Genomic DNA, 27,642 nt, shown 5'->3' with positions numbered 1-27,642 from the left:
GGAGCTTTCTAACAAAGTTGTTTTCAGTTTTGTCGGAAAGCTTTTTTTACCAAAATATCCCTATTTAAAAGTCTCCCTTTTTTCCTCCCAAAACCCTCTATCCGACCGCCTCTTCCTTTCTCACCCTTCCCTCTCTCTCTTCCTCTCTATCTCCTTCTTCTTAACAATGCCGTCGGCTGTCTTTTTTTTTTTTTGGTGAACCCATGGCTTTTTTTGGTGAACCCATGGCTGCCCACAATGGCAGCCACTATGCCGGCCACCACTCTCTCTCTCTCCCTCTCTATCTCCTTCTTCTTCTCAACGCCGCCGGCAATTTCTTTGTTTTTTCTTGGTGAACCCATGGCTGCCCACGGTAGCAGCCACCACACCGACCACCACTCGTGGCCAGCGACCCCTCCGCAGGTCGTCGCGACGCCACCCGTGGCGCGCGGCCGGCCCATGGAGCGGCCGGGCTCGACCGTGGAGTGGCCAGGCCTCCACCAGCCACAGGACTGGAGAGGCGAGTCGCAGCGAAGCCCCCACGGTGGCCGGTCGTGGGGTGCTCTTTTGGGCGGTAGCGTCCGCCCGCGGCGACGTGTGCCCGTGGTGGAGCTGTGGGGCGGCAATGTCCGTTCATGGTGGGGGCGGGCAAGCTGCCTCGACTCTCTTCCACCGAGATTGCCGCTGGCCATGGCCCGACCCCCTCTCGCGGCCGCTGCGGCCTGGCCCCTTTCCGGCGCCGCCGACCTTGCGAGAGGAGAAGAAAGGAGAAGAAGGGAAGAGAGGAAGGAAGGAGAAGAAGGGAAGAAAAAAGAAAAGAAAAAAAAGAAAAAAAGAAGAAGAAAAAGAAAGAAAAAGAAGGAAAGGAAAGAAAAAAAAAGAGAAGAAACGAAAAAGAAAAAAAAAGAAAAAAATAAATAAAGGCATAAATAAGGGGAAGAAGAGAAGAGAAAAGAAAAGAAAAAAAAAAGAGTTTCTGGAAGTTTCTATTATGTTTGTTTCGACCAATGCTATTTAAACAATTTGACTTTATATTTCAATTGAGAATACTTAGTACCTCCAATTACACCTTATTTTCTTATTCAAACAAAATTTATAAATTTTATATTACGTGAATTGAGTAGTCTTTTATATCATGTTATCTTTCAATCTATAAATTTTTTAACAATAGATGCATGTGAGATTAAACAACAGAATTCCATTATGTACATTTTCCTCGAAAAAGAGTACTTAATTTGAAATATTTTATATACAATAAAATTAAAAAAAAGGAATACCCAGTGCATTGATATGCTAATTTCTTGATTTACTTTTAAAACTTCCTACCTGTAGTGTGGGTGCAGGAGGGAGCACTAGTGGCGTAAGTTTCATCATCAGAAACCATAAGGTCAGGTTGATAGCGGTCGGAGACCGGAGGATATTCGACACTTCTGTTCTTGGTGTTGAGATCAGAGCAGCATAGGAGGGAGTCACCTTTACAAGACGGATGCTGGAAGCGGACTGCATCCTCCTTGAGATGACTCATCCATGGTGGTCAAGTGGATCCGAAGCCGGAGTCGTGACGCCGGCTTCAGACCGCCACTACGGGACATTCACAGGCTCTTAGCTAAGTGTGAACCTTTAGAAGCTATACATGTCTATAGAGAGGCGAACAACGCGACTGACTAAGTGGCTTTATTCGCAACTTATTACACTAGATGCTTCATGTGGGCCGACCACGTGGCGGTGCCTCACGCTTGGTGTTATGTTTTACTTTGGTTTTGCTGGCTGCTCTCGTGCCCGACATATGTGGGCTGCGTTGAAAAAAAAAAAAAAAAAAAAAAAAGAGCTCTCTTCCGATCTTGATCGGGCCAGAGCGAAACCCTAACCAAACCGGCGTCTTGGCCCCAGCTGCTCTCCCTCCCTCCTCCTGCCTAAACCCCAGCTTTCTCGAACGTCTAATCGGAGAGCAGCCGCGGCAATCCCGAGAGCGACCGATCGAAATGGCTTCTTCCGCCAATCGAATCCTCACATCCCTCCACTCTCTTCTCTCCTGCCGACCGTCTATCTCCTCCTACCGTCTTCCCTCCGCCGCCCGCCGCCGCCTCGCCGCCGTTGCCGCACCGAATCCCGACCTGGAACGCCCCTCCTTCGCCTCGCCGGCGGAGGAAGAGAAGAAGAAGAAGGAAGACACCATATACTTGAAGAAGCCCAGCTCGGAGGCAGCCACCCGGGACGCGACCTCGGTGACGATGCCCATGTCCTTCGTGACGGGATCCATCGTGGGGAAGCGCTTCTACAAGGAGGTGACCACCCGGCTGGCCGATGACGGCAATGGTTGGACGGTGATGCTCGACTACAGGACCCTCAAGAGCCCTTCCAAGAGGCCCCTCAAGTTCCAGAACCTCGCCCTCGCCAAGGCCATCGCCGCGGAGTGGGAGTACCAGGTTCGCGTCGTCTCTGCTCCTTTGTTCTTTTGCCTTGCTTTTCTGAATTCTACGTTTCCGTTTTTCTTTTGTTCATTGGACCTCGTAAGATTGTTCAAAATGCCTTCTTTTTGGTCAATTTTGGTTATAAGTTAATTTAATTAATTTATTTATTTTTACTCAGAGAAGAATGATGACTAATTTTATTGGTACCTCGATATTTGTATTAAATGGGGGGAGGTGGCACTAATTTTGAGGTCTGATGTTTGTGGATCAATTCTAATATTCTAATTTGTTTGACATTTAAACCATTCCATTAGCTCATTATCCTTGCAGATTGTATTTTAGAAGAATTCTAATTGGAATGGTAATCAGAGATAGTTTTATGATGCATCTTCCATTAATCAAAATATGGTTTTGCTTACTTCTTGCTTGGCCAAATTATAGTCATATACATGACTTTGATGGTAAATGGCCTTTCAGGATGCCTGAGTGAGTGGGCAAATGCGTTGTTAGGATCATTAGCAGGTAGGGCTTCCTCATCATGTTTAAACTTTGTTTGGTTATATTCTGATCCTTAAGACAAAGATGCCTAGATGGGACAAGTTGTTGGTAATGTTTGATTGTTATAGAAAATAATTTACATGTGGTCATTTGACAGAGGGTGTAACCATTATATCATGCATTCAACGATAATGAATTAATATTTTGAACAAGTAACAATGCATCAAAATCTTATAGTGGTCAATAATTTTTGGTGCAAAAACCTCATGCATGTTGTGAGAATCAGTAGTTTTAAATAAAGGGGCTAGGGTGGCTAATTATTAGTAGTAGCACACTGCAACAACTTAGAGGTTTCTGACACCATTCTTTCAAAAATAAAAGGTGCTTATTGCACTTCGAATGAAAGACAAAACAAGCAATATTTTTTGAAGCTTGATTGCATGAAGAGCCACCCTAAATGGCAGAGAAACCAGCTTGAGAGATCCTTGTACTGTAATAACTTCATGATGTCTAATTAGTTCAACAGTGTGTTTAACTTCTTTCAGACGACTACCATTGGGTATTGGTAGGTGGAGGGACTAGATGATATGAGATCATTGTGCACAAAAGTACTTGATACTAAACTCTCTTCTCTAGGAATTTTCCAATAAGATATATCACGTTCCTATAACATAATGATTAGGATCTTACCCAAAAAGGGGTAGCCAAAAGTGTGGAGTGATTGATTATAACCCTATTTGATTTTGATGAGCTCAAAGCATTTGAGTATATCTTATGTTATACTAATGAATTCAATCTAGTGTTTCAGCCAAATATTTGTGAATTTATGCTTAATTGTCTCTAGCTTTGGTTCAATACATTTTGGCTAAGCATGGAACTCAGTTTGAACCAAAGTCTGGAACTCAAGTCGACTCCGGAAGATTTCGAGTCGACTCCAAGTGTTTCAGACGTTCTGGCACAGGCTCGAGTCGACTCCGGCACATTACGAGTCGACTCCGACTGAGAACAGACAGCAGGACAGAAAGATGAATCTCAGACCCTGTCACCGAGTCGACTCCTGAAGAATTCGAGTCGACTCCGATGCTTGCCGAGTCGACCCCCGATAGTTCCGAGTCGACTCCAAGGGGTAACAGACCGAAAGACAGAGAAGTTGTTTTGGACTCTGAGAACCGAGTCGACTCCAGAAGAACTCGAGTCGACTCCGACGGTTGGCGAGTCGACTCCTAAAGAAGCAAGAGTCGACTCTCAGAGGAATGCAAGCCTAAAAGTCAGAGAGCCAACTTCGGTGTCTGAGAGCTGAGTCGACTCCAGCAAAGTCCGAGTCGACTCTGAGGCAGTTCAACTCCAAAGACAGAAGACCAGTTCTTCGGTGTCTGAGAGCCGAGTCGACTCCAGCAAAGTGCGAGTCGACTCCGAGGCAGTTCAACTCCAAAGACAGAAAACCAGTTTTTCGGTGTCTGAGAGCCGAGTCGACTCCAGCAAAGTGCGAGTCGACTCCGAGGCAGTTCAACTCCAAAGACAGAAGACCAGTTTTTCTGGCTCTGAGAGCCGAGTCGACTCCAAGAGAATCCGAGTCGACTCGAGGAAGTAAACCCGAAAGAAAGATCTTTGGATTCCTGAAGAACGAGTCGTCTCCAGAAGGGAGAGTCATCTCCGGACATTGGCGAGTCGACTCCAGAACGGGACGGCACTTTATTTCAAATTTTGAACAGTGGGCGAGTCGTCTCTAGTAAAGCATGAGTCGACTCCAGCAACAGCCGAGTCGACTCCAGATCGAGCGAGTCGACTCCGATCCCGACGGACACTTTGTCAGGAGTTGCAGATTGTGCAGAACGGCTCTAAAAGTGTGTCTAACGGCTAGTTTTCGATGGGGATTGCTTAAATAGCCAGAGTGAACAGTAATAGTGGAAAAAAGAGAGACTCCATTCAAAGCAAAAGGGATTTCCACCTACCAAAGCCTCTCAAGAGTTAATACAAGAAAAAGAAGGAAGAAGTGAATTGAAGTCCATCCTCCAAACGTCTTCCTCACATTAAAGGCTCTCCTCTGACATCAGATCACAAGTGCATTCAAAGAGGAGATACAGAGTTCGAGAAGCCCCTTCTTCCTCTTCCAAAATCTGTTTGAGGGCTTCTAACTCTACATTATTTATATTGTTCATATGTGCTTGTTAAGAAGCTTTTCCTGTACTCTTTACAAACTGTTTTCTTGTTACTTGATTCAATCAGGGGATTGAATCAAGGTTGTAGAGGTTAGTTGGTGAGCCGAGGTTAAAACCAACGGTGTAAGGGTTCGATTGTGATCCCGGGAAAACAATCGGGTGGTTCTAGTCGGTGAGCCTGTGAAAACCGACCGAGTTCGTTGTAATCTCGTAAAACAAGTTGGGTTGTGAGCTTGTAAAACAACCGGCTGTAATCCGAGGGATTATAGTGAACTCCCAAGTGAAGCTTGGGGAGTGGACGTAGGAGCAAGGGTTAGCTCCGAACCACTATAAAATCACTTGTGTTTGTGATTGTTTAATTGTCTCTCCCATTCCCCTCATCCACTGCATATAGTAAACTAATTAATCCACTTGCAATAAAGTTTAATTAGTTACTCATTAAGTTTTTAATTTGCAACTATTACTTAAAACCCAATTGACCCCCCCTCTTGGGTTGTCTTCTTGGGCAACAAGTGGTATCAGAGCCGGAACTCTTCTACCAAAAGAGTAAAAGATCAAAATGACAACCCCATTTGGATCTTCTCATATTGAGGGGCAGTCCACCCATAGACCTCCATTCTTCAATGGAACCGACTACTCCTATTGGAAGGCTAGGATGAGGATATTTATCCAAGCTCAAGACTATGAGATTTGGACCACCATACTTAATGGACCATACATTCCATCAATTTTTGTAGAGGGTGTTACTATACCCAAACTTGAAAAAGATTGGGATGACAATGATATTAGGAAGGCACAACTAAATGCCAAAGCAATGAATGTGCTTTATTGTGCTTTAGACCGTAATGAATTCAATAGAGTCTCTACTTGCAATTCTGCAAAAGAGATATGGGATAGACTTGAAGTGACCCACGAGGGCACGAATTCTTCAATGGAACCGACTACTCCTATTGGAAGGCTAGGATGAGGATATTTATCCAAGCTCAAGACTATGAGATTTGGACCACCATACTTAATGGACCATACATTCCATCAATTTTTGTAGAGGGTGTTACTATACCCAAACTTGAAAAAGATTGGGATGACAATGATATTAGGAAGGCACAACTAAATGCCAAAGCAATGAATGTGCTTTATTGTGCTTTAGACCGTAATGAATTCAATAGAGTCTCTACTTGCAATTCTGCAAAAGAGATATGGGATAGACTTGAAGTGACCCACGAGGGCACGAATCAAGTAAAAGAATCTAAAATAAATATACTAGTTCATAAATATGAACTATTTAAGATGGAATCCAATGAAACTATCACTTGCATGTTTACTAGATTTACTGATATTGTCAATGACCTAAAAAGCCTTGGCAAAAATTATACTAACAGTGACCTTGTCAGGAAAATTCTTCGATGTTTACCAAGGTCATGGGAGGCCAAGGTAACGACAATCCAAGAAGCCAAGGACTTGAACAAGCTTCCACTTGAGGAGCTTCTTGGATCCCTAATGACGCACGAGCTTACAATGAAACAACACAGCGAAGAAGAATCCTCTCATAAGAAAAAGGTAATAGCCCTCAAATCTACTTCCTCTAACAAGGATTTATCTTGCAGTAGCAGCAGCGAAGAAGAAGATAATGAGGGAGATGATGATGAGGCTCTTCTCGTGCGAAAGTTCAGAAAGTTCATCAACCGGAAGAAGTCCTTTCATCAAAGGAGAGGTCCCTCAAGTTCCTACAACAAGGATAAAGGTAAGGAACGAGAAAATGAAGGAATCGGATGCTATGAATGCAAGAAGACGGGACATTTCAGAGTTGACTGTCCCTTGCTGAAGAAGGGCAGCAAATATAAGAAAAAGAAAGTCCTCGTCTCCACTCTGTCGGACTCCGATTCATCATCATCATCATCAGATGAGGAACAAGAGGAAAAGGCCAACTTCTGCTTCATAGCGAATGAAAATGAGGTAACATCTGAAACGCATTTAGATTTTACCTTTGATGAATTGTATGATGCGTTTAATGAACTAATGGATGAATATAAGACAATAAATCTTAAGAATAAAGAACTAAAACTAACTAATCAATCTCACTTCCATAAGTATGATAAATTAATTAAGGACAAGGATTTTATCATTAAAGAAAATTTAGAACTTAAAACAAGCAACCAAAAATTAATTCAAAAAACTAATACCTTAATTAAAGATAACGAAAAACTAACCAAGGAAATTTCAGAACTTAAAAACGGTAAACAAACTTTAAAAGATAATCTCACAAAAGACATAAACATACTAATAACAGAAAAACAAAAGCTAACACAAGAGCTTGAAAAATACAAACTTATTGTTGAAAAGTTTACATATGGTTCTGAAAAATTGGAAATGATACTTAACAATCAACGAGCTGTGTTTAATAGAGCTAGTTTAGGATACAAACCTAAGAATAAGCAAAAGCTCCTTAGTAACTTTTTTGTGAAAGCAGGGGAAAGTAAAATTAAGAATATAACCTGTTTTTGCTGTGGAAAGGTAGGACATAAAGCTAATGTGTGTGACCATAGGAAGATAGGAGCTAAAAGAAAAAATAAAAAGGTTTGGTTTCCAAAAGAAACCAACTTTACTAATCTTGAAGGACCCAAGAAAATTTGGGTACCTAAAATTATATGATTCCCTTTTGTAGGAGTGTCTTGCAGCCAAAGTCGACAAAAACTGTTGCTACTTGGATAGTGGCTGCTCAAGACACATGACGGGTGACAAGGAGCAATTCTTCACCCTAGAGCCTAAAAAGGGAGGTGCAGTGACATTTGGAGACAATAATCAAGGTCACATCATTGGTATAGGTAAAATACAAATCACCTCCTCAACCTTTGTTGATAATGTACGATTGGTAGATGGTCTTAAACATAACTTACTTAGCATAAGTCAATTATGTGATAAGGACTTTGATGTTCTGTTTAAACCATCCCTATGCATCATAACCAACTCAATTGACAATAGCTTAGTATTCAAAGGAATAAGACGTGGAAATGTCTATGTAGTAGATCTTGAAGATCTTGCTAAAAACAGTCCTTGCTTAGTAGCTAGTGATACTAAGGTTGATGATGCAAGTTAGTTATGGCACCGTAAATTAGGTCATGCAAGTATGGATACAATATCTAAGTTAGTTAAAAGAGATTCTGTAATAGGTTTGCCAAAACTAAAATTTGAGAAAAATAAAATTTGTGAAGCATGTCAATATGGCAAACAATCGAGGAGCTCTTTTAAATCCATAAATTGTGTCTCTACCTCTAGACCTCTTGAACTACTACACATGGATCTATTGGGACCAACTAGAACCACAAGTCTTGGTGGAAACAAATATGGTCTTGTTATTGTAGATGATTTTTCTAGATATACTTGGGTCATGTTCTTAGCTCATAAAGATGAAGCATTTTCTGTATATAAGAAATTTCATAAGGAAGTAACTAATGTAAGAAATGCTTCAGTCATAGCTATTAGAAGTGATCATGGAACGGAATTTGAAAATCATCTATTTGGTGAATTCTGTAGTAAAAAGGGGATAACTCATAATTTCTCTGCACCTAGGACACCACAACAAAATGGAGTTGTAGAAAGAAAGAATAGAACCCTAGAGGAAATGGCTAGAACCATGTTGTGTGAAAGTAACCTCCCTAAGTACTTTTGGGGAGAAGCCATTAATACATCATGTCATATACTAAATAGAGTTTTATTGAGACCCATTATAAAGAAAACACCTTATGAACTTTGGAGAAATAGAAAGCCCAAAGTAAACTATTTTCATGTGTTTGGATGTAGGTGTTTCATTCATAATAATGGCAAGGATAACTTAGGTAAATTTGATTCTAAATCTGATGAAGGTATCTTTTTGGGATATTCTACATCAAGTAAAGCTTATAGAGTATTTAACAAAAGAAACCTTGTTATTGAAGAGTCTATACATGTTGTTTTTGATGATACTAATGATATCTCTTCTAGCAAGAAAGTAGCTCTTGATGATGATGCAGAAATTCTTGAAGAAAAGATTGATGAGATGACATTACAAGAAGATGAACCAAAGCTAATTGGAGATGCATCAACAAGCCAAGAGGTAATTGTGGATCATGGGCTGACTAAGGCTTGGAGGTATGCTCATGGGCATCCTAAGGAATTAATAGATGATCCATCTCAACCTGTTAGAACTAGAGCATCTCTTAGGAACTTAAATAATCATCTAGCATTTGTCTCACACTTTGAATCTAAAAACATAGAAGAAGCTGAAAATGATGTAAATTGGATAAATGCAATGCAAGAAGAGCTAAACCAATTCACTAGAAACAAGGTATGGAACCTAGTTGAACGACCCACTGAATACTCAATAATAGGAACTAAATGGATATATAAAAATAAACTTGATGAAAATGGAATCGTGATTAGGAACAAGGCTAGACTAGTAGCAAAGGGCTATAATCAAGAAGAAGGTATAGACTTTGATGAAACTTTTGCTCCTGTAGCTAGACTTGAAGCAATTAGATTGTTACTAGCATTTGCATGCTCTAAAGATTTCAAATTATTTCAAATGGATGTAAAAAGTGCCTTTTTGAATGGGTATATTAATGAGGAGGTGTATGTAGAACAACCTCCTGGTTTTGAAAATCATCAATACCCCAATCATGTGTATAAATTAAACAAAGCACTTTATGGTTTGAAACAAGCTCCTAGAGCATGGTATGAAAGACTTAGCAAATTTCTGTTAGACCATGAATTCTCTAGAGGGAACGTTGATACAACATTGTTTTTAAAGAAGAAAAACAAAGATATGTTAATAGTTCAGATTTATGTAGATGATATTATTTTCGGTGCTACTAACAATCGCCTCTGCGAAGAATTTGCTGACCTAATGCAGAGTGAATTTGAAATGAGCATGATGGGAGAGCTGAACTATTTCCTCGGGCTCCAAATCAAACAATCTGAAGAAGGGATCTTCGTCAATCAAGCTAAATACATCAAGGAGATGCTTAAGAAGTTTGATATGGAAGGAAACAAGTCAATCAGCACACCCATGAGTTCATCATGCAAACTAGACCAAGATGAATCAGGTAAATCAGTAGATCAAAAGATGTATAGAGGTATGATAGGATCTTTATTATATCTCACTGCAAGTAGACCTGATATCATGTTTAGTGTATGCATGTGTGCTAGATATCAATCTAATCCTAAGGAATCACACTTAATTGCTGTTAAGAGAATCTTTAAATACCTAATAGGAACAAAAACCATAGGCTTATGGTACTCTAAAGATTCGAGCATAAACTTAATAGGGTACACTGATTCAGACTTCGCTGGTTGCAAACTTGATAGAAAAAGCACCAGCGGGTCATGTCAATTCTTAGGAGAAAACTTAATCTCTTGGTTTAGCAAGAAACAAAACTCAGTTGCACTATCTACGGCTGAAGCCGAATATGTTGCTGCAGGGAGTTGTTGTGCTCAAATCTTGTGGATTAAACAACAACTTGAAGATTATGGCATTAAACAAGATAAAATTCCCATTAACTGTGATAATACAAGTGCCATTAATCTAACTAAAAATCCAATTCAGCACTCAAGAACTAAACACATTGAGATAAGACATCACTTCATAAGAGATCATGTACTGAATGGTGATGTGACACTTCAATTTGTTTGTACTGATGATCAACTTGCTGATATCTTCACAAAACCTTTGAGTGAAGATCGATTTTGCATACTTAGAAGAGGGTTAGGAGTGTTTGATCCATTCTAGTGATACTCTCCTCTAGTTCATAGATTTTGAGGATTAGTTTATGTTGGACATAGGATTTCTTATCTATGATCATCAAATCAGGTCTTAAATCCTAGATAAGCTCATAACTCTCTCTTTTGGCACGAGAATAACAAAATTTTTGGTTGTGTGCCAGAGTTCGAGTCGACTCGGACATATCTTAGAGTCGGCTCATGGGGGAGTCGACTCGCGCATATTTGGGAGTCGGCTCATGGGGGAGTCGACTCGCGCATATTTGGGAGTCGACTCGGGACTTACCGGAGTCGACTCGAGGTCGGGAATCCGATTTTTAACCCTAATCGAAACGTTTATTCCTCACTTCTATTCACAGCCGACACTGTTCCAAAACCCTAGAGCCGTCTCCGAACTCGTCTCCGACCCAGTCTAGGTCTTCTCCGTCGAGTTTTTCCTCCTAGTTTCCGTGTCCTTCCCCGTCCTTAGGTCAAAATGCCTAGGAAGGTCATTGTACCGAGCCGAAAGAGACCCGTCTCCGCAAGCGGGGCCGAGCGACGGTCCAAGGCTCGGAACGAACCGGCGAGGCCAACACCTCCGGTTCCTTTCCCGCCTAGGCCGGTTCCCTCGCGCTCATGCGCCGGGAAGGTTGTCTCTACCGGGAGGCAAGTCAACTTTGACTTCCTCTCCCGGGAAGGGTTCAACCTAGGGCATCACCTTAGAGCCCAGGGTTTAGAGTTTTTCTGCACTCTTGACCTCCCTACCTATCCAGGGCTAGTTAGGGAGTTCTATGGTACAGTCGCACGGGTTAGCGGGGGTATCCAGGGAACTGTTATGGGTGTCCCTGTTTTCATCTCGGAGGACTTCATTGCTCGAGTCCTCCATCTCTCGAGTGAGGGGATTGTTCCCACACACCCCTCTGATAGGACAGAGGCCCTTACGGCCATCTTAGGGAGTCCACCCTTGTCCCCCATAGAGGAGGTGTTCGCAAATCAGCTTTCGGCTGAAATGCGGCTTCTCCTTAGTATCATCTCTAGGACTCTCTTCCCAAAGACTGGTAGGTTTGACTTCATTTTCGAGAGAGACCTGGCCTTGATGTTCTACCTCCTCCAAGACACTCCCATCAACTTTTCAAAACTCATCTACAAATACCTTTGTGAACCCCTAGATAAACCTAGGCTCAGCCTCCCTTATGGCATGTTATTCACCCTTATATTTAGGGAGTTAGAGGTCCCCATTCCTGAGGGGGAACCCTCTCGCTCACTGCGGTTTACAGATCGCATGGGTGAGGGGACCTTTCATAGGATGGGATTCCACAAGGTAGGGGGAGTCTGGGTTAGGAAATCATCCACATCTTCTGACCCTACCACTCATCACTCACCCAGTCCTGACCATGACCAGGACCACTATACAGATCCTCCCACCTATCCTTCCACCTCTGCTCCTACCTATACTGAGCCTTCCACCTCCACTGCCCCACCTTCTCAACAGCAGCCTCTGGAAATCCGTATATCTTCTGAGCAGCTCCGAGAGTTGCGGCAGGAGATAGTGAGGGATCTGAGAGATGACTTACTGAGGGAGCTCCGAGGTCCTTCGAGTGCTCCCTCCACCGAGCTAGTTCCCACCCTGGCAGCAGTAGCCGAGATGACTGCGCACTTGAGGGATGAGATATCCAATGTGCGCAGCCTGGTCCAAGCTCAATACTGGAACATGAGTGACGTCAAGGACGACACGAAGAAGATGCGAGACGGCATCAGACATGAGCTAGGGAGCCAGAGCCAGGGTGCAGAGAGACTAGCCCATGCACTGCTCTCCAGGTTGGACACCCTTCAGGCGAGTGTGACCGAGCTTACCACGACACAGTCTAGGGCTACCTCGGAGATCATCAAGCAACTAGGGAACGTCTCGGAGGGGATAAGCTTAGTCTTGCAAGTGACTAGGCTTAGAGGAGAAGCTTCATCCTCCACTGCAAAGAAACCCTAGTGTAGCTTTGTTTTCAATCTTATGATGTATTTGTTTTCTATACTTGTATTTTTTTTTACAATTGTACTCAATTCAGCATCAATACAATGAGTAGACACTTTTTTACAAACTGTGCAATACTTTTCTATGTTCTGCACTTCTTTTTGCTATGATGACAAAAAGGGGGAGAAAATATATTGAATTGAAATGTAAAGGAAATCACTAAAAAGAAAATTCTTAAAGCAAAAAGTAATTTGTTCTTAGTGGATTCGATACCTCGAGGCTCATTATCTCTCTGTTGGGGCTCCTAAAGGAGTAATCTCCAGAATCTATTCAAGGGATATTCGGAGATTAGTTGAATCATACTCAAGAACAAATTGTCAGATTTTCCCTCTAAAACAAAAATTTAAGCTCAAAAGCTTCAAGACATTAAAAGAAAATTCAGAGAATCTAAACAAAATTGAATGCATATGTTGAGGGGGAGAATCTGAAATTTTAAGAAAGCAAATTCATTAAACACATATAAGCCAAACAATTGATTGCATGACATGAAGGCTTATATAATTCCAAATGAAAGGGGGAGCTTTAACTTCAGGATTTACTGTTTCACACCTTTCAATTTTGGATAAATTAAATGACTAGACACTTGAATTCATTTCAAAACTTTATTATAAATCTCCTTTTGGTTGAGCAATTCACTTTACAAATACTCAATATTTTGTCATCATCAAAAAGGGGGAGATTGTGGAGTGATTGATTATAACCCTATTTGATTTTGATGAGCTCAAAGCATTTGAGTATATCTTATGTTATACTAATGAATTCAATCTGGTGTTTCAGCCAAATATTTGTGAATTTATGCTTAATTGTCTCTAGCTTTGGTTCAATACATTTTGGCTAAGCATGGAACTCAGTTTGAACCAAAGTCTGGAACTCGAGTCGACTTCGGAAGATTTCGAGTCGACTCCAAGTGTTTCAGACGTTCTGGCACAGGCTCGAGTCGACTCCGGCACATTACGAGTCGACTCCGACTGAGAACAGACAGCAGGACAGAAAGATGAATCTCAGACCCTGTCACCGAGTCGACTCCTGAAGAATTCGAGTCGACTCCGATGCTTGCCGAGTCGACCTCCGATAGTTCCGAGTTGACTCCAAGGGGTAACAGACAGAAAGACAGAGAAGTTGTTTTGGACTCTGAGAACCGAGTCGACTCCAGAAGAACTCGAGTCGACTCCGACGGTTGGCGAGTCGACTCCTAAAGAAGCAAGAGTCGACTCTCAGAGGAATGCAAGCCTAAAAGTCAGAGAGCCAACTTCGGTGTCTAAGAGCCGAGTCGACTCCAGCAAAGTGCGAGTCGACTCCGAGGCAGTTCAACTCCAAAGACAGAAGACCAGTTCTTCGGTGTCTGAGAGCCGAGTCGACTCCAGCAAAGTGCGAGTCGACTCCGAGGCAGTTCAACTCCAAAGACAGAAGACCAGTTTTTCGGTGTCTGAGAGCCGAGTCGACTCCAGCAAAGTGCGAGTCGACTCCGAGGCAGTTCAACTCCAAAGACAGAAGACCAGTTTTTCTGGCTTTGAGAGCCGAGTCGACTCCAAGAGAATCCGAGTCGACTCGAGGAAGTAAACCCGAAAGAAAGATCTTTGGATTCCTGAAGAACGAGTCGTCTCCAGAAGGGAGAGTCATTTCCGGACATTGCCGAGTCGACTCCAGGTTTAGCCGAGTCGACTCCAGAACGGGACGATATTTTATTTCAAATTTTGAACAGTGGGCGAGTCGTCTCCAGTAAAGCATGAGTCGACTCCAGCAACAGCCGAGTCGACTTCAGATCGAGCGAGTCGACTCCGATCCCAACGGACACTTTGTCAGGAGTTGCAGATTGTGCAGAACGGCTCTAAAAGTGTGTCTAACGGCTAGTTTTCGATGGGGATTGCTTAAATAGCCAGAGTGAACAGTAATAGTGGAAAAAAGAGAGACTCCATTCAAAGCAAAAGGGATTTCCACCTACCAAAGCCTCTCAAGAGTTAATACAAGAAAAAGAAGGAAGAAGTGAATTGAAGTCCATCCTCCAAACGTCTTCCTCACATTAAAGGCTCTCCTCTGACATCAGATCACAAGTGCATTCAAAGAGGAGACTCAGAGTTCGAGAAGCCCCTTCTTCCTCTTCTAAAATCTGTTTGAGGGCTTCTAACTCTACATTATTTATATTGTTCATATATGCTTGTTAAGAAGCTTTTCCTATACTCTTTACAAATTGTTTTCTTGTTACTTGATTCAATCAGGGGATTGAATCAAGGTTGTAGAGGTTAGTTGGTGAGCCGAGGTTAAAACCAACGGTGTAAGGGTTCGATTGTGATCCCGGAAAAACAATCGGGTGGTTCTAGTCGGTGAGCATGTGAAAACCGACCGAGTTCGTTGTGATCTCGTAAAACAACAAGTTGGGTTGTGAGCTTGTAAAACAACCGGCTGTAATCCGAGGGATTATAGTGAACTCCCAAGTAAAGCTTGGGGAGTGGACGTAGGAGTAAGGGTTAGCTCCGAACCACTATAAAATCACTTGTGTTTGTGATTGTTTAATTGTCTCTCCCATTCCCCTCATCCACTGCATATAGTAAACTAATTAATCCACTTGCAATAAAGTTTAATTAGTTACTCATTAAGTTTTTAATTTGCAACTATTACTTAAAACCCAATTCACCCCCCCCTCTTGGGTTGTCTTCTTGGGCAACAAAAAGGTTATAATTGGGCCCCCCTGCTGAAGTACCCAAGACCTTCCCAAAACACTCTTATTGGGGGATTCCACACACATGCCTATGCTAGTCCTCACATACTCCCCCTATGTTAGCTTTGATGCTATGGGAATATCTAATCACAAACACCACAAATGGCTTATGATTAGCCTCAAAAGGGCCTGTGTCGTGGTATCCCCTCGTCACATAAGCTATGGGCTGGGTCAGATCTTATACCATTTATAATGATCTAAGATCTTATCCAAAAAGACTAGATAGAAGGTCATTAATTGAGATTCCTGGACCTGCTTAAGTATTCAAGACCTCCCAACGCACACTTGATATGAGACTAAATACATACCTATGTGAGTTCTCATATACTCCACTCTTTTAAGCCTTGACATCTTCAGAGGAAAAGTCCAATACCAGTTCGTGGTCATCCCAAAAGGGCTCTTGATGTAGCACCCCTAGCCACATATGCCTTGGATGGGTCGTCTCTGATACCATTTGTAACAAGCTAGACCTAATCCAAACAAAGGCTATCCGAAAACAATATTACCCGAGATCTTTGGCTTTACATATATACCCAAGACTTTCCCAACCTATTAGATGTAGGATTCAATGCACCTGCAAGGATCAAGGTTCACCGTCTCGATACCGGACTATGTATTGATGTCGTACTAGCAGTGTCTGTATGGTATGATACAGAATTATTTTGGCGTATCGAGTGTCGGTATGTCACCTATACCGGGTACCGGTACTGAACTGGTACAGTATGGCCCGTACTATTCGGTTTGGGCCGGTACAACATACCTTGGCAAGGATCCTCCTTACTAACGAGCAGTACTAGTTTATGAAATTATGACTTTGGTTAAGTGTATCAAATTGGGGTGTCTATATACATTTATGCTAAACCTAATTTTTGAGGGAATATCTCAATCTACCATGATGAAGCTTGAGGTTTGGATAACCTTGTAGTTTGCCCCCTTCTTGAAAAGAAAGTTAGAGGAAGAGAGAGTGACAAACACATAGGAAGAAGACTTTGCTAAGTGGTGCACCAAGAAGCTTTAGAATCTTGGTTGTTAGACATGTATGATAGTTATTTGGGCTTGAGTTTTCTTAGGTGGTATAATCCTTGAATTTTCATAATCTGATCTTGCTTTTTATGTTGTTTATCATGCATTGATGCTTTATTGTTGGCAACAAAAATACGAAGTTTCCATTCTACTGCATTTGGTTTGTCTTCAACAGTAAACAAATAATGGTCTAAGAATAATTCAAATTTGAAAATAGGACACATTTTCCAATAGATCTTTTGGTTTTATTATATATTTGTAGTTTTTAGTAGATCTTATTTTCAGCTTTGGAGAATAGCTTTCAATGTTTTAAAAGGTGGTTGCGTTATGCAGGCAATCAAGAGACCGCATAGTGCACATAAGGTATGCGGGCTGCATATGTAGGTGCATATGCGATTACTATTTTTTACCTATTTAAAAGTAAATCTAATACATTAAATATAATAACAAGAACAATAATGACAGTATTATTGTACCTAATAGCACTAGCTATTACATTGTCAACATTTAACATTATCGATACCCATATAAGGCCCACCTAAAACCCACAGAAAACCTTCTTCAGCTTGAATATGCTTCATCTGCATGAGCGCATAAGAATTGGTTATTTATGTGGCTTGACATTGCTAAGAGGGCTCATATATGCTGTGGTACAATGCTAAGCAAGTTACATATGTGACTGTACAATGTTATGTGGGCTGCTTTTTTAATCCATGTGCAGTATGATTGCATATCATAACTGTATATAAGCATTCGGTGCAGTCAATGGACCATATCTGCATATGCAGGTACCTGTGCAGCCACATGCACAGCATTTTTTAAAGCACTGATAGATATGCATGGATCTATGCTTGTTACAATATGGGCATTTGGTTTGACTTCAACCAGTAGTGATATAATAATAATTTAGGTTTGGAAATAAGACATACTTTTGCAATAGATCTTTTGGTTTTGTTATATGTTTATAGTAGATCTGGTTTTGTGCTTTGGAATTTAGATATGCATGGATCTATCCTGGTTACCATATGGGCATTTGGTTTGGCTTCAACCAACAATGGTATGAGAATACTTTAGGTTTGGAAATAAGACATATTTTTCCAACTAGATCTTTTGGTTTTATTGTGGATTTGTACTTTGTAGTAGATCTGACTTTTGGCTTTGGAGTGTAGGTATGCATGGATCTATCCTCTTCACCTTTGAATTTGGTGGCAGCCCTACCATTATGGCTATTTTGAGTTTGGCTAGACCTAGCCTATCTACATGAATTTGATGACATGAGGAGGTATCTTGATGGGCTGAGTCTAGGTAAAACATATTTAAAATTTTGAATAGGCTCGTGGGTGAGCCCATTGATTCCTCTAAGTAATCATATTTGGATTTTGGGATTAGGATTAGGATTGAGAATGTGATGGATTATGGATTTTTTTTTTAAAAAAATTAATAGGTAAAATAATCTTATAATGGCCTCTAATTTAGTAGTGTTTCCAAACTAAATCATGAAAATCAACCACATGAATGGACCTTTGGTGGTTGACAGCTTATGAGGCTTTGCACATTTAAACAAAAGTGAAATTTACTGCACTTTTTAGGAGAAATAGAGGTTGCATGGATACTTTAGGGGAAAATAAAGGAAGCAATTAATGTTTGCAGGGGCCATCATATGTGGATTTTTTTAAAAATTCTAACCTCAAAACATATAAAATTAACTTTTATTTTTCTTTATAAGGAAAATGTACCAGGGGATAATTCCTACTACTTAAGGTACTGAAGTAGTTTACTAAGATATAAGAGCGTAAGCCAGGCTTAGACATGCAAAGGCCAGCTTAAACTTGGTTTGATTTTCAAAAAGGCTAGCCCGTGCTTGGCACAAGCTGACTATGTCAGGCACAAGTTTGTTCATTAACACTTGAACCAGCGCAAGCTTGGCTCGTTAAGCTTGGATCAGATGGCGATAGGAGTTAGAGAACCATGGTTTGATTGTGGTGAGTGGTGACTATGTGGGAGTGATGGTTGAGAGATTGTTGAGTTGGAGAAATAAACAAAGAAGCATATGGAGGGGCTGGCTTCAATGTTGAACAGGAGAGGCGAATGAGGGTGAACTGCAGAGTTACCAATGGTGCAGGTTGTTAAGATCAACAGCTGGAGCTGGAATTAGGGAGCACTATGTGGTGCAAGGGAGGGAGGAGGTGAACATGGATCTAATGATGGAGGTGGATGTCAAGATCGATCAATTAAGGCAGCAAAATTAAGGAGGATGCGATCTAGATACAGAGAAAGGTAGTGGAATCAAAGAGGATCACTACTTTAGAGGGGAGGAAAGACAATAGAGAAGGTTGGGGAGGCCACTTTGGTGAGGAGCAAGGGAGGACTTAGAGGAGTTCACTCCATAATTCTAAGAAGGATTATGATTGAAGGAGAAAAATATGTTTTATAAATAAATATAAGATTGACATGGTTATGTTTATCTTGAATTTAATTAAGTTGAATACGATTAAGCAAAGTGCAACTCATTATCCAGTCGTTTGTATTTGAAAATAAGAGTCATGGCTCAGGCTTGGCTATGTTTACTACTAGAGGAAGCCCATACTGAGCTGAATTTTGATGCAAAGTTGATTTGTTATAGCTAGTTCATTTGATTGCACCACTTGGCTATGGGGTTGAGGGGTTCCTATGGAATATTTGTAGAAGAAACATAATTTCCTTTTTCTAGTTTATTTTTGAATTCTTGGTGAAATTTTTCTAGGTCTAGGCCTAAAAATAGCTATCTACACCTTGTGGAATCAAACTTAGTTTTAAACTCTAGGATGCTATGTGTACAAACATGTATTATTTATGGCTATGCATTTGTATATATATACATATATATATATATGTGTATATATATCTGTATATATATATATGTATATATATATATGTGTATATATATATATATGTATATATATATATATATCTGTATATATATATATGTATATATATGTGTATATATATATATGTGTATATATATATATATATGTATATATATAGATATGTATATATGTATATATATGTGTATATATATATATATATATGTATATGTGTATATATATGTGTGTATATATATATATATGTATATGTGTATATATATGTGTGTATATATATATATATATATGTATATGTGTATCTATATGTGTGTATATATATATATATGTATATGTATATGTATATATGTATATATATATATATGTATATATGTATACATATATATATATATATATATATGTATGTATATATGTATATATACATACATATATATATATATATATATGTATGTATATATATATATATATATTACATGTAGTTGTGTTATTGGATGAAAAAAGAGAGTATTAAATGATTATTGGATCTTAGTGCCCACGAAAATACACTCACCTCCATGTTCTACTCCATCTACCATTTTCCCTCGTTTTGATGCACCTTCTTGCTGTACTTTCTCCTCACCCATACCCAATGCTTGAACCACTTACTGTATATGACTGCTGCCTTCTCTTGGCCCATCTCAACATCTTGGTTGAGGGGCAATTAGAAAGGACAATGGTTTGGAGGAAAGGGAACTAAGATGGAGAGATGGAGGGAAATGGGATGTTGGAGGGACTTAGGGGTGTTTCAGTGATTTATCCAACTCAATTTGACAATGGATGCAATCTTCCAATCTGGACTAATGAAATTCTCAACCAAAACAGGATTTTGGTTGGATCAGGTTAGATGAGATCAAAGTCGGGTTTTAATTTGAGGAAGGTTAAATTTGGTTCAATTAAGAAGTCTATCATTACTATGATTTTGGTTGGATCAGGTTAGATGAGATCAAAGTCGGGCTTTTCAAAACTCTTTGGGTTGTGGCAGTGGTGCTGCTGCTTGTGATGTATTTGTAGTGGGGTTCGTTTTCTGTCTGCCTGTGTGTCTGTGGGGCAGAATGGAGTGAGGGGAGGATAGGGGAAAACAAATGATGGCTGTGGCTATAACAAAAAGAAGCGAGGTGGAGAACAAAAACAAGGGCAAAGGAGGGTCTAGCTGCCAAGGTGGGCTACCTGTAGCGTGACTATGCCTTGTAAAAATTAGGCAAGGGGAGAAAGAGAGAAGAGAGAAGGGCATTCTATGGTGAAGGGCATCCTATGACTTTCTGGCTTTAGTTCTTGATCATTGGGTAGGTTGATTGTTAGTGCTGGGGTGGGTTGGCTGCATGGTTGGGTGGGGCTAACTGTTCAAGTGATAGGCAGCAAGAGAGGTGTGCAGCAAGGGGGCGGATGGCATGTAACATAGAGGAGGGTTGGGATGGAGCTTTTACAGTGCGATAAAGCCATGACGCAGCGAGAAAGGATGAAGGGAAATTTGATCGTTGGGATTTGACTTCGAAGACTAACATACAAATAGACGCAAATTGGATTGTAGAACCTTTTGTTTGGTGAAGGAAATTCTCTCAAAGAAATTTTATTAATATCTCAAAAGGCTACCCTATACAATGTATTATATGCATATATTTGGGACATGACCGCTAATCCTAATTTAGGTATTAAACCCAATATAGAATTATTCTTTAAATAGGCTTTAAATAGGACTCAGTAACAAGGAAACATCCTGGAATTATTCTACTACAAATATAGAATCCACTAGTTCCTCCGAAGCTTGGCATGGTCCCGCTAGTTATAGTACGTATTGGTTTCATCCTGTGCTGCATCAAGCCATCTCTAACTTTAAATATGAAATCCACTTACTTATTTGCGGTTAACAAGTGAGATCCTTGTTGAGTTGGTAGAACTTAAAAATTGGTGGATACTTTTATAGTCCTAAACTTAGCTGAGTCACTTGATTTGATCTAAGTTTCAAGTTATTTGATCAGTCACTCAATCTAGAAACAAACCTAGGGGTGAGTTTAACATAAACTAGGCAATGTTTCAGGTTGACTCGAAAACCTGCTAAATCAAGTTAACTAGGCTGAGTTTCGGTCGACTTTTTCTAGCTGCAAAGTTGATCCAAAACTAAATTTTTATTTCTGCTGAAACCTAAATAGCTAAATTATATTGCACTAGGGAAAAGCAAAACAAGCTAACATCTAAAATGCAATTTACCCCTGCTTATCCTCTTCAATGATTTTGCTAAGTTCAAGGGGAATAGCACTATTACAAGATATTTCTAATAATCCGTCTTTGGGCCAACCACTAGGGATTATCTTTGCAAGTAATTCAGATGCTCTGTTTCCTTCATGCCAATGTGAGCCTCTGAAGTCATCTAAAAAAATACAGGCATTCCAAATTCAAGAACAATTGCTTCAATGTTCCGAGATGGCCTAAACTTTTTTACCATCCATCCAATAAAAAATATTGACCTACTTCAACCAAATGTTAAGATTATGCCCCTGAGTTGGGTAAAAGGCCTGATATCAACTATAACACCTTTCAATTCAATGACTAATTTGATTATTCCATGAATGGGTACAGAGTAAGACAAAAGGGGACTGCAAAGGTTGTCTAAAAGTAATTTGCAGATTTGGATCCATCTGAATTAACTATTAGCCAATCCTCAAGCAGGTTTTCCCAAATCATCTTATTAGTTTCTGTTGCAGCTAAATTGATGCACCTCCCCAAATATCTGAAACCAAACTTTGGCACTGAGTAGATTTTTGAGGGGGTTTACCCAGAGTCAATTAGTTTTGGCTTATGATTTGGTTTTGATGAAAATTAAAACCATAGATGTCTTCTTTCGTGAAGAACTGAATGGTCAAATACGTGTCCAATATTTGCATGGGTTGGGTCTGAACATGGTTGTTTAGGCCTATGGTTCTTTCTGGACTTTAAGGCTTAACAAGTTGTGCTCTAGCTTTACTCCACAACACTTCTACAATCACTGATGTACTTCACTCATCCATAAAAAATGCAGCATGTTTAGGTGAGATAGAATTGATCTTATAATCTTTTTTTTTATTTATAAAGATTTATTTGAACATGCTTTGCAAATTTCTGAAGTAATAGGTTAGAAATCTTTGGGTTATTTAAGAAAAAAGTACTTCTTTGAAAGATACATGTCATTCTCAGCTTGTAAAGACAAGGAGAAAAAGAACGGAAAAAAACTAGAATGAGAGAGAAACTCTTCAGATATTTGGCCTAATGCTAGATAAACCATTCTCCTATATGCAGAGTGCAGGGTTTTGGTAACAGTTGTGTCCACTATTATAGCATCAGGGACGGAATGAAAGGCTATGCTATTGTTCACTTAAATAACTGTAGGTCTTATCTATGTTAGCTTTAGTTTTATGATCCTTGGAGCATTATTTGAATATCTATTATCACTTTTGGTTGGAAGCTTTGTTTGATGTTGTCAAAATTGAAGCCATTTCCATTGAAACAATCCCTACCTTAGTGACTGTTTGATGAGTAAAAATTTATTATTTAGTTGGAGGGTTTAGAACTTTAGAAACATTACAAATAGTATTTCATGTACTGATCTTGTAAAATTGTACTTGTTTCTATTATTTTCTCTCTTGAACTCGCTGTAACGTTAAGTTTTCCTGAAACCAGCTACAAATATTTTTCATTTTTTTCTCTTCTTAGTCTTCCTTATTATTCATAGATTCAGTTTTAATAAACTATTTATTTTTATAGCAAACAGATGGAATCCGACCTTTCACAATGCCTCTCATGAAGCTTGCTTGTACTGCATTGGAAAGAGTTCCATTAACACGTGTGAAAATTATTAAAAATTTAATGAAGAAGTTTCATCAAGATTTAGTATTTTGCCGTTTCCCGGGTGATAGTGATTTGACAAGAGGAGTTCTCAGTAAGTTTATTTCATTTTACTTGCTTTCTTTTACCTGCCATTATTTTTTTTAACTATGTTGGGGCAACTGTATTTTTTTCTTTTTTTTTTGAAGAATTTCATCATCACTCAGGCTTGAACTTGAGACCTCTTAGATGGGTGCCAACCAACTAAGATATTGGCTATTGGCAACTTATAAAAGATAATGCATAAAATACGAGAAAATCCTTCCATGTGAGATGGCAAATAGGTTCTAAACAGCAATTCATGGTAAGATTTTTTTAGAAGGGCTACCGAACCATCCTAAATTGGGTGGTTTGGGGTGTACCAAACCGAACCAGCTGGAAACTAGGATGGTTTGGCCACCTGAAATGGAATACCATGGAATTGGTTAGAACCAGACAAAATCGAGCCCAACTGACTAGTTCTGTCCTGTTTTGGATGGTTTTGAGCTGGTTCACCCATGCCAAACCGGCTCTTTTATAAATAAAATCTTGACAGCAAACCGAGTCTTTTATAAATAAAACATTGACCGCTTTCTTGTGTTTGATACTTCGATCTCTCTCTCTCTCTCTCTCTCGCTTATCTCCTTTTCAAACCCTAGCCATTGTTGAGATCTCTCGCTCTCTTCCCGATCCAGCTACATCACCATCCATCTAATCTCCTCTCTTCCAGAGACGTCATGGGGGACCTCGTATATGGCTCTTGCCTCGATCGACGACGTCCGACCCTGATCGACAATGTTTGGCTCTGATCAACGATGTCCGGCCTTGATCGATGACCTTCAGCCTCGGATCGACAACCTCCAAACCCAATCTATGAGATCCAGCTACAATTGATGGTCTCCAGCCTTCAATCAATGGCTCCCCTTCTTTTGTAGGATCTTCATCCCCTTCTCTGTCTCTGCCTTCTCTCTTTCTTCCTCGTTTGCTCTCACTAGTACTTGATCGGCACCAATGTGCGCACCATGTATAGTATAAGATGGTATGATGCCGACTTGGTACTTGATCGACATGAGTCACGATGCTAATTTTGTGAAACTTGTTTTTTAGTTTTCATATGCCATGATCAACATTTAAGTTACTATGTAATACTACATTAAAAGACATATAGGGCACAAACACATCTTTATTTAATTTAACTTCTTATTTAATATGCAATAATGTATTCTTATTGATGGTGTAAATTTGTAAATCAGCTTGGCTCCTTATGATATACACGTGTCGTTGTAGATATTTTCTAAGTGGACCCCATAAATTGGCTCCTTTTTCTATTAAGTTATCAAAGTAATACTTAAGATATAAAACATAAAAATTTGGAAAGAATGGGTATTATGGTTCGTAATGACTGAAAATCACAAAGAAATCTGTTTGAATTATACTATTCATAATTGAGCTGATCAAAAGAAAATGAATGCAATGCGCCTAGGAAAACGATAATCAAAGGGGCAGGGAATGATGAAGGGGATTAAACTGTCATGTAATGGGAACCCCAGTCTATTTGGTCTTTATCGATTTATGTAGGTAAAATGCTAATTTAAATTAAGTTGTTTTAATTAATGTTAAACTTTCAAGCCACTAAGAAAAGTAAAACATGTAGAAGATATAATTCTATATGACAACATACTATAAAATTTCAAGCATTTATTAAGTTATTTAACCTCTGAAAATATCATAGGCATGTACTTTCTATATACACCAAATAAGAAGCTAGTAGACGAAAACAAAGAAAATTAGTTGACGTGAAAAATGTCCATGATCTATAAAAACAAGTCAACGTTATAAAGCCAACTTGTTAATATTTATTATCTCTAAGGCTTGGCTACCTGTATCAAAAATTGGTGTCGGACGTGAATCTTCGAAAAGGGAAAGGACCTTAGTAAGCAGGTCTGGAGCAAGTTTTCAAAGAGGTTTCAAATGAGTGTAATCCCTAAGTGTAAGTTTCCTTAATGAAGTTCCAAAGTTCTAATAGGCTGCTGAAATCTACAAGCAGTTTGGTTATTGAACAGATCCTAGGCAGTATGCAGCTTCATAGGCCAATGAGTAGGTAGCTTGTCTTTGAGAATATTTAAAACTAAATAAAATTTATGAGAAGCTGAAATAGAAAATCAGGAAGAAATTAATAATATTTAGAAAAACTAAGAATTATTATAGAGAAAGTGGAGAAGGTGGAGAGGTGGAGAGCAACAAGAGGAGGGGAAGGAGGAGTAGAGGTGGGAAAAAATTATCTAGAATGGTGTCTGCTGCCATCTCTAGTCCAGTCTTCTAAATCTACATAACAGCTGCCACACACCCTTCGCTCAATTGGCACACGGCCTGATCCAGACCACTAAATTCACAAACTAGTCACCATGTGCAACCTGCATCCACCTGGGCATTTCTATGTTATACAACTACTTTTCTTATTTCTAATTTATATAACTTGAGAATAGATGCATCTTTAATTGTTTAAACGTGCATTGCACCAGTATCAGCTGTTTCTCTTCGGAAAATTATAGTATGCGGATGAGTTTTTCTTTATGATGTATTGATTTACTAAAAATGAATCCTGTAAAGTTCTGAATAATTGTTTTATCAGTGCTTCAGACGACAACTAGACAGGTCAGCATAAAATGTACTGAGATTAGTGAAGACTAATGATAATTCTGACCTTTTGACTCCTATTATTGCGAAATAATTTGCAGGAAGACAAGAAGAGAAAATTGACCCTATACTTGATTGGGTACAATCTGAATTTGGGTTTAAGCCAGTAGTATACTCCAGCTTTTTTGGGGGCAAGCAGGATGATGGTCTAACTAAGGCTATTAAAAACGTTCTGGAGAAAACAAGTGACTCTGAATTAGCAGCAATTGATGCAATGGCTGCTGCTGCACATTCTTTGATCATTCCTCTAGGAATTTTTTACGGAAGGCTGGGGATTGAGGAGGCCATTGAGTTGATCAGGCTTGAAGAAGACTTGCAGGTTTGCATTGAATATTGATTTCTCATGTTTTTTCTTGTGAGTGTGTAATCCATTTTTGTTCCTTGTCACTTGTCAGTTTTCACTTTTCCCATGTTGTTTATCTGTTCAGGTTGACAGATGGGGCCTGGTTGAAGGAGGTCATGATATTGATATTGCTGATCTGCATGTGCAAATGTCATCTGCTGCTGTGTTTCTTGGACTTTCACGGATACCATGATCTATCCCAAATTTTCTGTTGTAGTGCTGATTGATTTATCACTCTTGAATAGTTTCTTCATTTTGTTTCAAGCTTCATATGATGTTGGTAGCTGCTTATCATGGGTCCTTGCTACATGTCCTGATATCTGAGATAAATCAATATAAGCAAAATTTAAATGCCATGAGATTCCAAGTGAAAGTTCGAACTGTGTTATTTTGTGATTGATAATAAAATATAAGGTGTGCTTGATCTTCATCTACAGAATTAGATCTGTCCTAGTTATATATATGAGAAAATATCTGACAATGGTCCTCGGTAGCTTAAAATTATGGAAAAGTTTGAAACTTCAGTGACTTTGATACAAATGTAAAAATGAGGATCCATAGAGTGAATGCCAAATAGACAAATATAGGGGATAAAGATTGATAGTTATGATTATGTCCCTCCCATGGCTTCACTAGTTAAGATATCATAAGCTTATCATCTGATGATTATTTCAAGGATTGCATATTAACTTATTCTCTATCTTAACTCTTAAGCCTCCAAAATGCTTACCCATCAACTTGTAGCCTCTTTGGGTGGTCTCATACCCATGTCCGCGGAATAAGGTTCCCAAAGAGTTTAGGTTGTGAAGGTAAAGGTGCTGAAAGGAGTATCCCTTGCTCTTCACAATTTACACTTCACGTTGCTGCTATCGTCTCACTTAAAACCCAACCCATATTCTTTATTCCTAGAACAGAGCATGCAGTCATCCAAACAGGCCATTAATGTGCATGAAAAGTTGAATTAGAAGGCTACATATTGGCAACTTTTGTATCTGTCATTCAGGTAGTGATATGGATCAACAACAGGGACGACCCCCAAAATTTTCTGGTTCTCGGCTCTTGCTGGTTCTTTCCCAACGGTGATGAATTCTTTTTTCAATGTGTAAGATGTCCTCTTCTCTTATATCATGTGCGTATATAGCAACAAATACTTTTGTTTTCATCGAGAGCAGATTGTTAAAACAGATTCCAAACATGTTGATTTTTCTTGCATGTCATGGAAAACTTTATTAAACCAAAGTTTGTATGTATCAAATGAAAAAATTGGTAAATGCATAAAGAATTATATCTTTATGAAAGATTTTGTACATTTATAATTATTCATCGCAT

The 27,642-nt window shown here is 39.5% G+C and overlaps 1 protein-coding gene across 1 annotated transcript; it reads left to right on the top strand.

Annotated features, from left to right (window-relative positions):
* Window positions 1-1,759: 1,759 nt before the first annotated feature.
* Window positions 1,760-26,686, top strand: LOC120107223 (ATP12 protein-like protein). Its single transcript, XM_039120409.3, has 4 exons — window positions 1,760-2,405; window positions 23,175-23,349; window positions 26,012-26,289; window positions 26,399-26,686. Exons 1-4 carry the CDS (start codon window positions 1,962-1,964, stop codon window positions 26,504-26,506), a joined length of 1,005 nt encoding a protein of 334 aa, XP_038976337.2. The 5' UTR covers window positions 1,760-1,961; the 3' UTR covers window positions 26,507-26,686.
* The last annotated feature ends 956 nt before the right edge of the window (window positions 26,687-27,642 follow it).

This window comes from Phoenix dactylifera, chromosome 17 (genome assembly GCF_051530095.1).
Source record: "Phoenix dactylifera cultivar Ajwa chromosome 17, Ajwa_hap1_PhDact_Kaust_v1.1, whole genome shotgun sequence".
NCBI lineage: Eukaryota > Viridiplantae > Streptophyta > Magnoliopsida > Arecales > Arecaceae > Phoenix > Phoenix dactylifera.
Note: the sequence above shows the minus strand (reverse complement) of the source record. Positions and strands in the feature narration are given on the sequence as shown.